The sequence below is a fragment of the Hesperophylax consimilis genome, chromosome 17 (assembly GCF_061612785.1).
Source record: "Hesperophylax consimilis isolate HC1 chromosome 17, BYU_Hcon_1.0, whole genome shotgun sequence".
NCBI lineage: Eukaryota > Metazoa > Arthropoda > Insecta > Trichoptera > Limnephilidae > Hesperophylax > Hesperophylax consimilis.
In genome coordinates, this window is record NC_142852.1 from 22,441,308 (window position 1) to 22,459,493 (window position 18,186).

Sequence of the window (18,186 nt, forward strand, 5' to 3'; positions counted from 1 at the left end):
CAAATTTAATTGCATTACAAATAATAAAATCATGGTTTCTAAATGTATTTATAGTAATAAAAATAGTATTAAGTATTAATAATAATTGATAATTAGTTGATAAAATTATAATATAATTTAATTTATGTACCAATTTTTATATAGGTATTGTGGTCTCCAAGTGAACTTATCCATTTTGATATTAGTTAAAAATAAAAATGGAACAATTTAAATTCATCGAAAAGTAAAAGACATTGAGATAATCAAAATAGTTAAAACAGATATTTATAAAAATAAAAATGGCACAATTTAAATTCATCAAAAACATATATTTATAAATATGAGACATTGAGATAATCAAAATAGTTAAAACAGATGTATATAAAAATAAAAATGGAACAATTTAAATTCATCGTAAAATAAAAGACAATGAGATAATGAAAATAGTTAAAACAGATATTTATAAAGTTAAAAATGGATCAATTTAAATTCATCGAAAAATAAGAGACATATAGATAATCTAAATTGTTAAAGCAGATATTTGTAAAAATAAAAATGGGACTATTTAAATTCATCAAAAAATATGAGACATTGAGATAATCAAAATACTTAAAAGAGATGTATATACAAATTAAGATGGAATAATTTAAGTTCATCGACAAAATAAGCGACATTGAGATAATCAAAAAAATTAAAACTGATATTTATAAAAATAAAAATGGAACAATTTAAATTCAACGAAAAATAAGAGACATTGAGATAATTGAAAAAATTCAAACAGGTATATATAAAAATAAAATTGGTATAATTTAAATTCATCGAAAAATAAGAGACATTGAGATAAACAAAATAATTAAAACAAATGTGTGTAAAAATAAAAATGGAACAATTTAAATTCATCGAAAAATAAGAGACGCAATAATCAAAATAGTTAAAACAGATTTCACGATTTAAAATAATAATACATTGGAAATGGTTGATACAATTGTTATAATTATAGTCCAAGCGACAGTTAAGAGAATTATAGAAGACTTTAGTTATTTGGAGAAGTAGAGTTATTAAAATTAATTGTATAATAATTACCAAGGGATGTAAGAAAATTAATAAATATACCACATTTAAGAGAATTAGCTAAATTAAAATTATTAAGAAAAGTGAAAAAAGTGCAAGAATAAAAACAATCACTAGGATAGACGGGATCAAGTGGTTTGAAATTATGAAATTTATTAGAATAGTTGTATCCAATTTTTGAATAGCATTATTAAGAGAAGTTAAGTGAGGTAATTGATTTAAGTAAGATAGTTTTATTTGATGATATGATAGGATTAGGATTAACATGGGAATATAAGGAGTTAATTTAGTTGAAATTATTTTATAATTAAAAAAAATTGAATGTATCACATGTATCATACGACATAAAGTAATTAAGAAATTAAAAATATTTAAGTAAATTAAGTTTGGTATAATAATTAGATAAATTAACGAAGTGGAAATAAATGGATGAATTGGAATAGTTGTAGAATAGAATATAGAATAGAACATAGAATATATATAGAAAAGAATATTTGAGTCATTTAAAATGATCAGATAAAGGGGAATTATGGAGCAAGTTAAGATAAATATTTGAAGCAAGTTGATAAGTAGTAAGATTATTAATAATTATAGATAGATTTGTGATGTGAGCAAAGTTGACTGAGAAAAGAAAATAAATAAAAAATATTAAATTATTACAGATAAGCAGATTAGTTAATGGATTTTTTTTGTTGACTTCCAGTCATATTTTTTTAATGTCCGATTCATACGAGATTCTAAGGATTTTAGAGTCGAACGTACACCTGATCATTTTTCGTCCATGCAAATTTATAGTTTTTTTTTTTTTTTTCCCTGTTGTTTTGTTTGAGCCAGGAGGATTTTTTTTCTTGAAGTCAGGTGGTCGGATATTTAGATGGGTGTACTGTGACCCATCTGAGTATGTGGTAGACCTATGGATGAAGCAGTAATTCGGCCTTTAGTTTTAATGTGTTCTTTTAGTTTAGCCAGGAATAAATCTCGCATTAGTTTAGAGCTGAGGGTGATTATTATATCTCTTGGTTTTGGACGAGAATCATCGGAGCGGTTTCTGCCTCCCACCCGCACCACAGAGGTCACGTCTTCGGGCTGTTCTACCGATTTTATGACGTTTGTGGATAGGTTGTGAAATATAGTAACTAGATTTTCATGTGGATTTTCCGGGAAGTTGCGCAGTTCTAGGTTGTTCGACTGAGACTCGTATTCCTGAATATCAATTTTATTCTCCAGGTACTCCACTGTTTTTTTTGAGGTCTTGTTGTTCTTTTTTGAATGTTTCGAATTCAGTTTCAATTTTTTGGTTTTGGATAACGGTTAGATCGATTTTTTTTATTAGGTCATCGTATTGTTTGCAGACCTAATAAAAAAAACACAATCTAGACTGAAAATTAGTTTTTGCTAAGCACATCCAGCAAATTACTTCAAAATCCTACAAGAAGCTAGGTTTCCTGTTAAGAATAAGTAAGAATTCAAAAAGTGCCATGACTACAGAAATGTTATCTATATTGGTCAGAAGTCCTCTGGAGAATGCTTTCACAATAAAATATATACGTAGATTTAGAATATAAGATATACGTAGATTTAATCTCAAATGATCTACCAGGTAAGGATTGTTCTGTATATTATCTCCATATATAGTTCGTTATAACATAGATAATTGTACAAATGTAATATATATTTGTAAAGCGCCCTTCAGTTGATTTTGCACAAAAACGGCGGTAAACAAAAAACGGCGGTAAAGTTTATTATTATCTAATAAAATAAAAATTGAAAAATTTACGTAAAAAATACAACAAAACTACAAATTACAATGTAAATTTACAAAAAAAAAGTAACAAAGTAGACATTGTTTCTGCACCTCTAAATAATAAAATGGATGGTTCGAAATTGCTACCCGTCATTGGTTTAAATGTTCCAACGTGTTGGACTAGGCGCACGACGCTCCTTTATATAGAAGCCAACAACACTAATTCAGCAAATCACTTTCAAATCACTCGCGTAAATCTAATACGAAAAATTACAACTCTTATTTTTTTAGCATGATTATATTATTTTATAAGAACTTAAACTTAATTTTTCAAAAAAAAAATATAAGCAGTCAATTATGATTCGTGCACACATAAACACAGAATCAAAAAATTCTCCTCATCTCTCCAGAAACATTCCTCTTTTTAAATAGTTTTACTCATATAGTTATCTAGGTGAAATTACTAAGACATGGAATATAGATACATAATAGGTTCTCTTATCAAGTATAATTTAATACACCTTACCAATTGTATCATCATTAAGCATTTCTAAAAATAAAATAAAAACATATTATTAAATGTATAAGAATAATATCGCCATTTCCACAATCATCCTCACTATGGTTTACTGTTCTGAGGCGGCATGTTGTAGTTTTTGAAATGATTATCTAAATGTCTTTACATTGTATTCATCATGTTTGCAAGTTATTATTAATTATGACTTAGTTCTCTCAGACATGTTTCATTTTAGTTAGTATACTAGATAGTTGATGTGTTAGGGAATTATATAGTTTTGCACCATGAAAATTAATATTTCTATCTCCAAAAGATGTATTGAAATAAGTTAATACTCGTTATTTTCGATTTTTTCTCTGGTTTAGTATTTATGTTGAGCAGCGGGATATTTAGGTATTTGAAAATAAAGCTTTTTATGGATTGAAAATTTAAAATATTTCATGTGTAGGAGTTCTAAACAGAATGTTTAGAATTGTCTTAAGCGTAAACTTATTTTTGGGCTATGTTGAGCAACTCTAAGTGAGTGATCAAGGCAGGTCTCTATTCATTGGTCCGTAGACTTTCATTGGCTCCAATTCCAAGATATTCCATGTTTATATTAAGTGTGTTATAGTAGGACAGAGGCATGCTAAAACTTGATAACGTACGTCCTCGTACGATTGATTCATTAGAATTCGAGTAATACGGTTTTTCTCCAGTGTGAGTCAGCATGTGGCTCGTCAGACTGCTCTTATGAGTAAATAATTTGTTGCACAAAGAACATTAAAAAGGTTTTTCTCCAGTGTGCGTCAGCATGTGGCACGTAAGACTGCTATTTTGAGAAAAAGAATTGTTGCACAAAGAACATGAAAAAGGTTTTTCTCCATTGTGGGTTCGCATGTGTACCGTAAAATTTCCCTTTCGAGTACACGAATAGTTGCACTCAGAGCATTTAAAAGGTTTTTCTCCAGTGTGAGTCAGCATGTGGCACGTCAGACTGCTCCTTTGAGAAAATGAGTTGTTGCACATAGAGCATTTAAAAAGTTTTTCTCTAGTGTGAGTCAGCATGTGGCACGTCAGACTGCTCTTTTGAGAAAATGAATTGTTGCACATAGAACATGAAAAAGGTTTTTCTCCAGTGTGAGTCAGCATGTGGCACGTCAGACTGCTCTTTTGAGAAAATGACTTATTGCACATAGAACATGAAAAAGGTTTTTCTCCAGTGTGAGTCAGCATGTGGCACGTAAGACTGCTCTTTTGAGAAAAAGAATTGTTGCACAAAGAACATGAAAAAGGTTTTTCTCCATTGTGGGTTCGCATGTGTACCGTAAAATTTCCCTTTCGAGTACACGAATAGTTGCACTCAGAGCATTTAAAAGGTTTTTCTCCAGTGTGAGTCAGCATGTGGCACGTAAGATAGCTCTTTCGAGAAAATGAATTGTTGCACATAGAACATGAAAAAGGTTTTTCTCCAGTGTGAGTCAGCATGTGGCGTGTCATATCGCTCTTTCGAGAAAATGAATTGTTGCACTGAGAACAAAAAAAAGGTTTTTCACTGATGTGGGTCAACATGTGCCTCTTCAGAAGGCCCTTAAGAGAAGCCGTATAATTGCACTCAGAACATGAAAAAGGTTTTTCGCCACTGTGAGTCAGCATGCGGCTCGTCAAATTTCCCTTTTGAGAATATGAATAGTAGCACTCCGTGGTTTCCACTGGTTGTATCTTCAGATCTGACGATAATTAAAAAAAAAGGATAAATAGTTGGATTCATGTGACTTATTACTTTCGTGTCTTACTAAGTGCAGAGAAGCATTCCAAATTAACATAAAAGTAAAAAAATAGGTTCCCACAGGAACAGGTGACTTATTTGTGCTTTGCACTTATTTATACTTTTGAATTGAAACGCCAAGTTGTATATGGATTTACTTTATAAAACATTTTTTTAAGAAATAGTGTTTTCAATAAAGTAAAGAAATAAAAATTATAATTCTAACAAAAACTATTCATAGATTATAGTTTTTAGCTACAGAAAATAGTCATTCAAATTCATCTTTAAATATCTCATCAGTATTTTCAGACGTGTTGCAGCAGAATATATCATATCAGAGGCCGCATATAATAGAACACTCCAATACTGCACGGTTGTTTTTTTTAGGAATGTATGTAAATACGGAAAATCATTTCGACAAGTGTTTATTATTATTTCCCTTTATTTCTGTATTGTAAGCTGTCAGAATTTACTACGAAATTACAGGTTTTAAACAAAATATTAGGTAGCTGAATCGTCATCTTGCTCCCTACATGCTGAGTTAGTTTTCTTTTTACAGAACTAGCGAGCTTCTGCAGCAACCAAATCAAAACACTTGACCATTTAGATTTTCTTACAGCCTTCGAAATGTGATAAAAATAACGGCATATATTATTTTTGAAGTATTTTTTCGTTGACCTTAAAATAATCAACATTCGGGTGTTTTGTTTTGATTAACTGGACTACTAAGAAGGAAAAACATTTTACCTGCTGTCTTGACAGTTCTTTCAACACGTTCTAAGCACTCCTTTTTAACATTCATCAGGTCCAAGTCAATTTTCGTGTATTTAAATCCCCCTTCATCTTCTTCTCGGGGTCCAAGCTCCGCCTTGATGGTAATAGACTCCATATTAAAGCAACCTGAAAAACAATACAACAAAGTATATTAACCGTAAATCTACAAAAAAATGTATTTAATTAAAATTAAAATTTCTTAATTAAAATAAAATATTTTCGACAAAAGATAACATTGATTGACCACACAGGAGCAAGAAAAGGGTGAACAGACTTTAAGCTTAATTTAAGATATAAATGTGTGAGATGTCACTTCAAGGACCGATCTTTCAAGAAGGAAAGCCATTTACTCTTGACTACCTTCAGAACACGGTTTTTTTGTTGTTAAAAGTCAATGAAATGATATTTCCTTTTATAAATATTTATGTATATTTAGTTAATAGATACGAATATATGTCGAAAACAGATGAGGTGAAAATTCAAAGAAACGGGAATTTACTGTGAGCAATACACAAGTTAAAAAAGTGCTTTAGTTTAGCAAAGCTATATTTAAAAGTAAATGCGTCCTGTCCTGCACGACATTTCGAAACGGACATGGATTCCGAACATCTGAATTTAATATTCGACAATTTATACGTATTCAATTATAAGTATTGCAGGACAGGCTGCACGACATTTCGAAACGGACATGGATTCCGAACATCTGAATTTAATATTCGACAATTTATACGTATTCAATGCAACTAACTGGCTGTACGAGTACTCTCCGCATATTCCAAACATTCCTTCTTTATATCGGGAAGGTCGAAATCTATATCCGTATACGGTATTTCATCTCCGTCTTCTTCCTGGGGCCCTGGTTCCGTCTTGATGGAAACAGTCTCTTGATTTGGTAGATCCATGGCACTGCTGTTGTAGCGTTTGGTAATTGGTTCCAGACCAAACAAATATACCTAAAACAGAACACAGTTGTGACGGAACCCACTTTGTTTGTGCTTTAAACATTTGGTTTCACTTGTAATATTCTGTAAAAACAGTGAAATAGTATACATAACACATTATTGGAAATTACGATATATTAACGTTTGTACCTTAACCTATATAATATGAACTACCGTAACTATACTTAATAACTATCACAAGTATGGAATTATACATTTAACTGCGCGGGTGACTGATGAAACAACGGACGGTAAAGAAAACATGTGTCAACAAAATATGTGTTATACATAAACAAAGCCATAAATGAATCACTCACTAGATCAATATCTTCGGGTTTTTTGTACTGAGCCCATGGGTCCTAAATATTACCATAGATAAGCACATGATAAGCCTGTTACTGCAAAATATACGTCACCATACGTCATACTCACCATCGACTAGGATAGAGGAAACTATAAAAAAGGCGTAACCATAGACAATATAATTCTCATTCAGTGCCTACCCCATTCACTAGCCTAAAATCTTGTTCTGAGATGAACAATCAACTTGTCGTAAAAATAAACTAAAATGATTTACAATCCTTCAAATAAAGGAAGAAAATTTATTAGACTATCAAATATGAAATGTGCTTTTTACGACAGTATCTAATTTTGATATTTCTCTGCTTTTAACAGAAAACTGAAACACACAGAAGATTTTTGTATTTCGTTTTAATACGACTTACATTTATACATACATATTTTCCAAGATATTATATGTAAGGTCATGTATTCCTCATCAGAGAATTTCTTTTTGGTCCTGATAAAAAGGGAAACAAGATCTTACTTTGGTTGTTTCGCATAAAATATAAATTTTAATGCAAGTTTTTTTTGAGAAATGATTCATATACATTGTTTAATGATATAGATATTACAGAAACAAGAAATACAATATTATACAAGCATGAAACACATTAAGAAGGTGTACCAAGATAATATAAAAATACATAAACAGGAAATACAAGAATGTAGAAGTACAAAACACATTTTAAAAAAGGTGTTGAAAGATATTCATTATGAAGTCGAGTAAGTAAAAAAAAAACCTAGACAAATAAAATAAACTAATTAGGACAACCATTTCTTCCTATATTGATTATACTTTAAAAAACGTTGCATGGCCATTTTCCTCATGGAATCTCGTCCATCATATTGTCTTGTATCTTTGCCAGTTAATTTCTTATTGAGGTCTGCACACCATGAATTAATTATGAAGGGCACAGTGAATTTAATAATTCCATTTATTACAATTTTTTATGCCCCTCACAATTAATCGAATCGAAACATACATATTTGGCAATAGTTTCTTTAATAATATGCACAAGATTAATATTTTCACAGTTATGATTTAGTACTTACTCGACAACATAATGAATTTCCAAAACGTTAAGGGCAAAGCTTTTCGTAGGATAGTTCAGACAAAATCTCTCTCCGATGCGGTATTCCCTAGTTAAAATTAAAGAATTAGGGGGTATTTCACTATGTCGGGCTAAATATCTGACTAGCTATCCGTTGGCTGGCTTTAAAGATCAGAATAACTTCGTTATTCAACGGCGACCGTTTCACCATTGTTGCGGAGCTTCCGGATAGATAACACTCGAAATGGTCTGGCAACATCGCAAAATGTTTGCAGTTACCCAATCTACTACAACGGCTGTCAACAGCTGTCATGTTTTGCCGCAATGTCTATGGAATGCTAGCGTCAACAAGCAACGCAAAGTAAGTTCATTTTTTTGGTTATGTTATGTTGATTATCAGGTCATTTTAGATTGATTCGTGTCGAATTAATACATTGTTTCTTCTTTTTCAGGATGAACAATAAAGAAGTTAGGGAGCGTGCTGTGAATTTATCCAGAGACGAGTGCCAAAATCTGGTTAATATTGTTTACCAATGAAAGCACGTCCTGGAGAATAAAAACAGTGACGCCGTTATGTGGAAGCAGAAGAATGCGGCCTGGGAGCAAATAGAGAAAAAATATAACTCCTCCTCATCAGGTACATCATATATTACAAATTATTTATGTTTACGCCAAGACGTGGACAAACGTCACCGCATAAACTCGGTTCCTAACTGTCATCGTAAATCGTAGTTCATTGTTAGCTTTCATGTCGTCCAAAACCCATAAAATTAAGTTTGAATGTTCAGTCACAAAATAATCGAGTAAAACCCAATGAATTGAATTCAATTCCTAGAAACAACCGAATCTTATAATGTTTCACTGTTCACTTTTCTGTTTTCTATTATCTCTAATGATTAGACACAAATATTTTCTCAGTTTGGTTCTTATGAATTATGACAAAGTAATTTATGATTTGAGCTGTTCAATTGTTGTAATGAGTTGTAACAGTTGCCTTCAGATCGTCGAAAACTTTGAGGAACAAGTACGACAGTCTGAAGAGGTTGGTGAGAAAGAAGGGCGCTCTCAACAGGAGGGATTCGTACCAGACTGGTGGAGGGCCAAGCACCGCAGCTCCCTTCGACACAATGGAGACCACCGTTCTGGAAATGATCTACCTGAGTGTCGAAGGGACCAACAACAATATAGACAGCGATTCATCATTCATAGTTGAGATTGCCATACTATAACGGTAAACCATTTACATTGCATATTTCAAAATCAACAGGTGCGTATATTAGCGACAAATAGTACAAAAAAATTAATTCTGAGCATTTAAAAGTTGGAAAAGTTAATGCCTTGAAACAATCTTTCAATTCTTGTTATTATTTTTTCCAGTAAATATGAATGATGAAATCGACAACCAGCCCTCCACATCCAGTGCTGCGGTGCATGAGGCCCCCGCTCCAGAGGCCCCCGCTCCAGAGGCCCCCGCTCCAGAGGCCCCCGCTCCAGAGACTTCCACTCCGGAGCCTCCTGCTCCAGAGCCTGCCGCCTCAGACCTTATCCCGTGGGATAACTGGAGCGTCCCGCTGCTTCGCACCCCCAGGCACCCCGCCTTGACGGTAGGGCAGCCAGTGTCGCGTGTGAAGCGGCCACTGTCCGGTGTTAAGCGGCCAGTTTCTGGTGCGAGCCCGCACGTGTCTGAAGTAGGACGCCTACTCATGGAAGAAAAGAGGGAATTCGTGAGTCTCCAGAGGAAGTGCTTCGTACTTGAATTTGAGCAGAAGCAAGAGCTGAACAGACTGGAGCAAGAGCGGATCAAGCTGGAGCAAGAGCGGATCAAGCTGGAGCAAGAGCGGATCAAGCTGGAGCAAGAGCGGATCAAGCTGGAGCAAGAGCGGATCAGGCAGGAGCAAGAGCGGATCAAGCTGGAGCAAGAGCGGATCAGGCAGGAGCAAGAGCGGATCAGGCAGGAGCAAGAGCGGATCAGGCAGGAGCAAGAGCGGATCAAGCTGGAGCAAGAGCGGATCAAGCTGGAGCAAGAGCTGAACAGGCTGGAGCAAGAGCGGATCAGGCAGGAGCAAGAGCGGATCAGGCAGGAGCGAGAGCTGATCGAGCTTCAAAAAGAACATTTAAAATTAATAATTAAAAAATTGCAAGGGTAAAATAGACGTTGTTCAGCTTTTGCTTCTGCTCAAAATCAAGTAACAACCACTTCCTCTGGAGACTCAGGAATTCCCTCTTTGGGGTGGATTATTGTATGAATGTAACCATTTCCCTGTGTTCAAACTACATAACCAAATAACATTTTAAATAACTTGAAATAAGGACAGTAAACAAAAAATATTATTCATTGTTTTTTTTTTTATATGTGTTTATTCAGTTTTTTTTTATTTGTACATTATTTTCTCTTACTTAGATCTTACAAAACTGATCAATCAGTTTAATTGTAAGAAATCTCTTTTTCTATTTATTAGCTTATAACAATATATTTAATTTAAACTTGATATCTTGGTACCACAATATTAATTGTTTTTATGTTTGACGGAGGTAGAACGATCTAATTTTCGTTTTTACTTTTGAATGACATGTCTCATTTTTAATATCTTCTGGTAATGAGTTAAACAATTCCGGAATTTTATGTCTTTTTGTTCTATCTCCGTATACATTTTGCGATATTTTAATAATAAACATTTGTGCTTCTCTATGCCTAGTAGGGTAGTTATGGTTTACAGGTTTTTTGAATTCTGTATTCCAGAATTCATCTAGCGTTAGTTGGTAATCTATCCTACTATGTATAGAGAGCACATTACACAAAGAAAACATTTTTTTATAATCGCCTACACATAATTGTATTTTTTTTTTGCCTGATATCAATTTTAGGAAACGGATTTGTAATTGTTCCATTTTATTTAAGTACGTTTTGTGAATTTATTAATCTTAAATTGTGAATTTATTAATCTTAAATTTAGAGCATAGACTGATAACGGATAATGTTTTACAAACAATAATAATAATAACAAATTATGTTGTTGTGTATTAATTATTTAATATGTTATAAACATTTAACTTATGTTTCATTCATATGTATTGAACAGAATTTGTTACAGACGAACAGTGTTCAAACTAGATAACCAAATAACATTTTAAATAACTTGAAATAAGGACAGTAAACAAAAAATATTATTCATTGTGAATTTATTAATCTTAAATTTAGAGCATAGACTGATAACGGATAATGTTTTACAAACAATAATAATAATAACAAATTATGTTGTTGTGTATTCATTATTTAATATGTTATAAACATTTAACTTATGTTTCATTCATTTGTATTGAACAGAATTTGTTACAGACGAACAGTGTTCAAACTAGATAACCAAATAACATTTTAAATAACTTGAAATAAGGACAGTAAACAAAAAATATTATTCATTGTGAATTTATTAATCTTAAATTTAGAGCATAGACTGATAACGGATAATGTTTTACAAACAATAATAATAATAACAAATTATGTTGTTGTGTATTCATTATTTAATATGTTATAAACATTTAACTTATGTTTCATTCATTTGTATTGAACAGAATTTGTTACAGACGAACAGTGTTCAAAATAGATAACCAAATAACATTTTAAATAACTTGAAATAAGGACAGTAAACAAAAAATATTATTCATTGTGAATTTATTAATCTTAAATTTAGAGCATAGACTGATAACGGATAATGTTTTACAAACAATTTATAATAATAACAAATTATGTTGCTGTGTATTAAAATGTTATAAACATTTAACTTATGTTTCATTCATTTGTATTGAACAGAATTTGTTACAGTCGAACAATGTAGAACTAGGGAGATCCTGTTTTAGGATAATATTACAATACAATATATTTATAAGGTAGAAAATAAAATAAAGACTGAACAGTAATATGTATTTTTATAAATGAATGTTTTTTTCATTTGCAATAAAAATTTTAGAAAACACCTGTATTTTTATTTTCTTCTGTAGTTAACATTGGAATATTAAGCTTATAATTTCCAAGATTTGTTCTCTCAACGCAGAGGCACAAACACACACATCCCAGCAGTAAACCTTTACAACGAATCAACGACCGATCATTGCGATAGTAATACTGCTCAGTACGAGAGGAACGGCAGTTTTGGACATTTGGTTCACGCACTCGGTCGACCGGCCGGTGGTGCGATGCTACCATCCACAGGATTAGGCCTGAACGCCTCTAAGGCCGTATCCCGCCTAGGCAAATCGGGCGGTGATACGTGATGTGAGTTCCGCGAGTCGAAAGGCTCTCTAAACAATGTGACATCTATCAGGCGGCCCCCGTCCGCGGGGGCCTCCGTCGAAGCCCGACGAGGCGAGCACTGTGCAACGTGGTTAAATATCCCGGCGCGATGGCGCCCCGCCTCTGACCAAGCTTAAGTTCGACGTCGGAACTCGGAATCGTCCGCAGACGACCTTCGTACCTGGCAGGGTGTTGTGCCCGGTAGAGCAGCGTCATGCTGCGATCCGTTGAGACTCAGCCCTACGCCAAGAGATTCATTGGCAATCGACACCCTTTTAATTATTCAGAGGAAAATGATTATTTAACATGGGAGTAAAATAATCCAAGATGAGATGTCTCCTTGGATTATTGACTGCATCATCAGGTTGAATTATTTGTTCCTCTATCATGTCAAATTCTTGTTCTCTATCTAACTGAAAGGGCTCATCGTTCATTCTCACTGCCACATTGTGCAACACAGCACATGCCACTATAATAGCTGTGGTGCGTTCCATAGACAGTGTTATTTTCCTCCGCAGTACAGGGAACCTACTTTTCAAAACCCCAAAACACCGCTCTACAACATTTCTGCTGCGAATTTGGGATTCGTTGTAAAGGTTTTCCGCTGGGGTGTTTGTTCGTGCCAGAGGTGTAAACAAATAAGGCGTATTTTGATAGCCACTGTCACCTAACAGAACACCGTTGCCGAACTCGCCATTTTCAAATCTCGCCTTTATGAGGGAATTATTAAAAATAGTTTGATCATGGCTGGATCCAGGCCAACGGGCTACAATGTCTCTTATCATTAACTCTGCATCACAGATGACTTGCACATTCATGGAGAAAACACCTTTTCTATTGCGGTACACCTCAGCATTTTCTCCATCTGAAACAAAGGAAAATATTTTGACTTAGGGAAATGGCTGTTGTAATTGTACAGGTACATGGTGAGAATCCTTTCATGTCGAATCTACAAACAAGTGCCATTAGGCGACACTAAACAACTAAGCTTGTCACTGGTCTGACCATAGTCTTCTGAATGAAGTCTATTTGTGCTTTTATTTTTTATTGTTTAGTAGTCGTGATTGTAATGACTATTATTTGTCTATTATATTACTAGTGTAGTGTGATATTGTAATAGCAAGGGTACTTACTCGGTGACATTGCAACATGAGTACAGTCGATGGCCCCAACGACTCTCGGAAACCTTGCCAGGTTATAAAAGCCCTCTTTTAAGGGAATCAGGTACTGAGGGAATTGTATATATGTGGCACGAAGTTGTCCAATAGCCTCCGAGCACTCCTTGATAAATCTGCAAGCGGATGATCGGCTCACACCAACCAAATCTCCGGCAGACATCAGGTAGGACCCCGTTGCGAAGAACCTCAAGGTCAGTAATAATCTGACAATTGTCGGTACAGCATCATTTCTGAAAACAATTCAATATTATATTACAAACAGTAATGTCATTGAATACACTGCATTGATTGATAAAACATGTGAACAGAGGCGGATTTTCCCTTAGGCCTATGTAGGCCCGGGCCTAGGGCGGCCAGATATTAGGGGCGGCCAATCGTGACAAAAAAGTCACAGATGATAACAAGAAATTACTTCCTAAGTACCTAAATATTCTATGTACGAAATAGCGATATTCAACAGCGTGTTCACACACAGCACACAGCGCGCCCCCACGCCCCACAGCCGCCCTCGCCAGACCTATCATGCTCCGTGGCTCGCCCGCTCGCGTATTTTCAATCCCTACCGTGATTCAGTTGCGCTAGTGACTGAACTGCGTTAGGTATTGTTATGCATAATAGCGTGTTCACACACAGAGCTATAATATGCGTGGGATGGCGTATTTCATACTTTCCAATTTGGAATGTACGTTATGTACACGTATGAGAACTGTTTTAAATGTTTTATTCAAATCCTTGAAACCTTAGAAAGTATTACAAACTAGCAGCTATTATAGTTAACTAAATTTCTGAATCGATTTCGATAAAAGTTGTCGATAAAGTAAATTCATTATGTAGTCTATAGTCTATATCAGGGGTCTCCAAACAACGGCCCGCCAATGTCATCAATCCGGCCTGCGACAATCGACAATTATACAGTAATTGAACTAGCGAATTTAGCAAGCGTATTTTTTTACATTAATTCCACACAGGAGGCTTTGAGGAAAATATTTTCCCACACGACCTATGTCATCTTAGGTGATGCTGTGTGGATGGTCTTTTTAAGGAAGGGAAGGATAGGAAGTTCTGAAAAGTAAAATGTATGAGGGGTGGGTAGGAATCTGGGGATTACTGTGTCCAGGAGTGACATAAGTATGAATACATCCCTCCAACTGCGGTGCAAGGCGATGGGTCAAGATAGTCCGGCTGGAAAGGTCAAAAGGCCTCCCTCACCCAGTCTCTCTCGATCCGGCCCGCCACGCAGCAGGTGGGCAGACGTATCCACCGCCAAGACCTGGACAAATCTCACCCCATGAACCATGAATGATAATGGCAGGAAAATTAAAACGGTTTTGACCCTAGGAACTTACTGAAAAGTTTGGATACTCCTGGTCAATATGATGGGTGCTGAGAAAAGGGCGACTACATGGTCTGGGGCCTAGGGCGGCCAAGACTACAAATCCGCCTCTGCATGTGAATACAACTATTCTGTAATGTATTTTGAGGCTGTATATTAAAATTACATACCGGGTAGTCGTTGGGCAGATTCTCTTCTTGATTTGGTCGTGAATTATAACGACGACATTTTTTGTGAGCCGAAAACGTGAACGAAAATCCGTGTCGTCTAACACCTCCAAAAAATTCATTCGAGCTCTTAAAACTCGCGGCCTTCGCATCGCCGCCCTTTCACCTGCTTCTGCCTCCTCGATCTCTTCTATTAAATCGAAAACCTCGGTATCCATAATAATTCGCAACAAAATTCGACTCACTTCTCCGCTGTCAAACTCGGAATGTTTTGACGCCATCTTTGATTCGAAGAATAGCGCCTAACGTCTGGTTAGAGCACTGATTAGTCAAATCGAACTTTAACCCGAGCGTTAGCGTTATTCAGATATAGTGAAAACGAAAAAATGACTAATCCGCGGTTTAGTGCTTAGTCAGATATTTAGCCCGACATAGTGAAATAGCCCCTTACTCGTGAAAGCGATTCAACCCCCATAATCCTAATTGCTGACCAAGAGGATGTCAACAGGCTATCAACATTGAAGTCAACACAAGATGCACATCCTACCAGATCAACCGGCCCTTTAGGAAATATTTAAATCTAAGATTATTTAATTACTGTACAAAGTCACTAAAAAACACGATTCACACGATCTGTCACTACTCTCATGAATTATTACAACCTGCTAAGTACAAAAAACTATTACACACCATTGCAAGTAATTGTGTTACTACGACACAAATGTTATGTTTACAATCAATTAACGTAATCATTAATGAACTTCTTAACCTAGTTCTGTCAATATCTGATACCATAGACAAAATAATTTATCACAAACAAACAAAAAATTCTCATGTTCAAAATTGCCCCTTTTCAAAGCATAATTACTTAACCCTTTCACACCCGCATTATTGTTTCCACACATATAAAATATGTAATGCTTGATAATACCTCAGAAAATTATTTGAAAATTTTTGGCATTTAATTTTTTTTTTTTTTTAGAAATTTTTCTATGTTAATTTGGATTAACATTGGGCGTCAGAGGGTATTTTTTACATAGTAACGTAAAATAAACATAACACAAAAGTAATACAAATAACTGTTTCATATCAAAAATGCACATTGACAATGTAGTGATAATCACTAAGGTACAAATAAATAACATTTTAACTAAAATTCATTCATAAATAAAGAAATAATCTAGGATAATAAATCTTTAAAAATTCGCCATACTAGTCGAAAACATGTCCCTCACTACCAGTGTTAATTTGAATGAACATTGAGATTCATTTACAATATTCTGGGAAATGACTGTGATCAGTGAATTGAACTGATGTTATTATTATAGAACACATCTTTATGAGTGAAAATATTTGTAATTTGAGTAGAAAATATTGATATCTCACCTTAAATTAAGTAATCAATGACGGCAGAAATTCGATGAAACTTACAATCAGCAGATGTCAAAATATGGATCGTTGTTGTGGCGGGAATAAGGATTTCAACGGAGCGGAAAAAATAGACGCCACAGAAAAGACTACAAACTATAAGAAAACGAAAACATGACTTTTCTAAATCGCTACAGTTACGGTAAAAAAATTCACAAAGTTCATGTTAATTTGAATTAACACTGGGGCTGAAAGGGTTAATAACACATAAACTATTTTCACATCAATTCCACAAAAAGACATATTTAATAATGCTTAATGTATACTTTCAAAATGCATTCTAGCAAAACGGCAATAACATTTTACTATCAAAATGTTCGTGGTTTGAAAAGCAAACTAAATGATTTGCACTGCGAAGTGCTCAGTTGCAATTATGATTTAATTTGTCTTACAGAAACATGGTTAGACTCCTCAATTTATGACCATGAAATAGTAGATGATCGATATAATATTTACAGACGAGATAGGGACACATCGAGTTCTTTTAAAAAATCAGGTGGTGGAGTTCTAATAGCCTTAAGAAAGAAATGACATCTATCACAGTCCCAACACACAGCTCAAAATTTACAGAAGATTTATGGATTAAATGTAAATTGCATGAAACATCTAGGCAAACCATCAACTTATGTTTGGCGTATTTGCCTCCAGATATACCAATCGAAAATCTCTCAGATTTTTTCGAAAAGTGTCAAACAACACATAATAATTTATCATCAGAGGGTGTAACAATAATAATGGGTGATTTTAATGAACCATCTATTCAATGCCCACTAAATGTCAATGAAATTCACACCAGACCAGTCATATTTAATAGCCAAAAATCAATAAATCCTACTAGATTTTCAAAATTTGACTGGACTTAATCAGTTCAATCAGGTCTCTAATAATATAGATCGAATTTTAGATTTAGTGTTTTCCAACCATCACCTTGAAATTCAAATTGCTTCACATGTGCTATCTAAAGTTGACTCCTATCATCCTCCCATTGAATTCGATTTTCTAATGTCTAAATACAGAACCCTACCCACCAACACAGATCACATCAAATATAACTTCAAAAAAACGGACTACACTAAATGCTATCACTTAATAACTGGAACGATTTTAATACTCTGAATTGTAATGACTCCCTACTACATTTTTATAACTTATTATGGCTATCGATTGAAAAACACACTCCGCGCTTAAGAAACAGCAACAAAAGGTTTCCAATTTGGTTCTGCAGTGCTTTGATCCACCAACTCAGAGAAAAAGAAAAGTTTAGAAAGAAGTGGAAAAAATACAAAAATCAATGTGACTATGACAGTTTTTCCATCTTGACGGCTAGAGTAAAATTATCCATACGTACCTGCCTTAAAGCCTATGTAGATTCAATAGAAAATTCTCTCCCTAACAGTATTAAAAATCTGTCAACCCTCATAAAATCGAAAAGAGTTTCTAATTCCCTCCCAAAAATCATGCATCTCCACGATAAATCAGCAACAAATGGCAAAGAAACTTGCGAACTCTTTTCTACTTACTTCTCCTCTGTATTTAGCTCACCATTTAATTATAAAAGTGACTCTAAACTTTCTCTCCCACTCTATAACTATCCACTATCTCATATCAAAATAACCCTAGACGAG

General features: G+C 34.3%; 2 protein-coding genes across 3 annotated transcripts; one reads left to right on the top strand and one right to left on the bottom strand.

Annotated features, from left to right (window-relative positions):
• Positions 1-3,334: 3,334 nt before the first annotated feature.
• On the bottom strand, positions 3,335-6,734 carry LOC149416249 (uncharacterized). The gene is made up of 4 exons (XM_089641925.1): positions 6,581-6,734; positions 5,806-5,958; positions 4,867-5,020; positions 3,335-3,344 (listed from the first exon to the last, which is right to left on the bottom strand). Exons 1-4 carry the CDS (start codon positions 6,732-6,734, stop codon positions 3,335-3,337), a joined length of 471 nt encoding a protein of 156 aa, XP_089498051.1.
• Positions 6,735-8,447: 1,713 nt separating this feature from the next.
• On the top strand, positions 8,448-9,700 carry LOC149416250 (uncharacterized). Of its 2 annotated transcripts, XM_089641608.1 has the most exons (4): positions 8,448-8,528; positions 8,620-8,804; positions 9,158-9,398; positions 9,545-9,700. In XM_089641608.1, exons 2-3 carry the CDS (start codon positions 8,741-8,743, stop codon positions 9,394-9,396), a joined length of 303 nt encoding a protein of 100 aa, XP_089497734.1. In that variant the 5' UTR covers positions 8,448-8,528; positions 8,620-8,740; the 3' UTR covers positions 9,397-9,398; positions 9,545-9,700. The 2 variants fall into 2 exon arrangements, with proteins under 2 accessions (XP_089497734.1, XP_089497733.1); XM_089641607.1 differs by having other exon boundaries at positions 9,158-9,700.
• Positions 9,701-18,186: the final 8,486 nt, after the last annotated feature.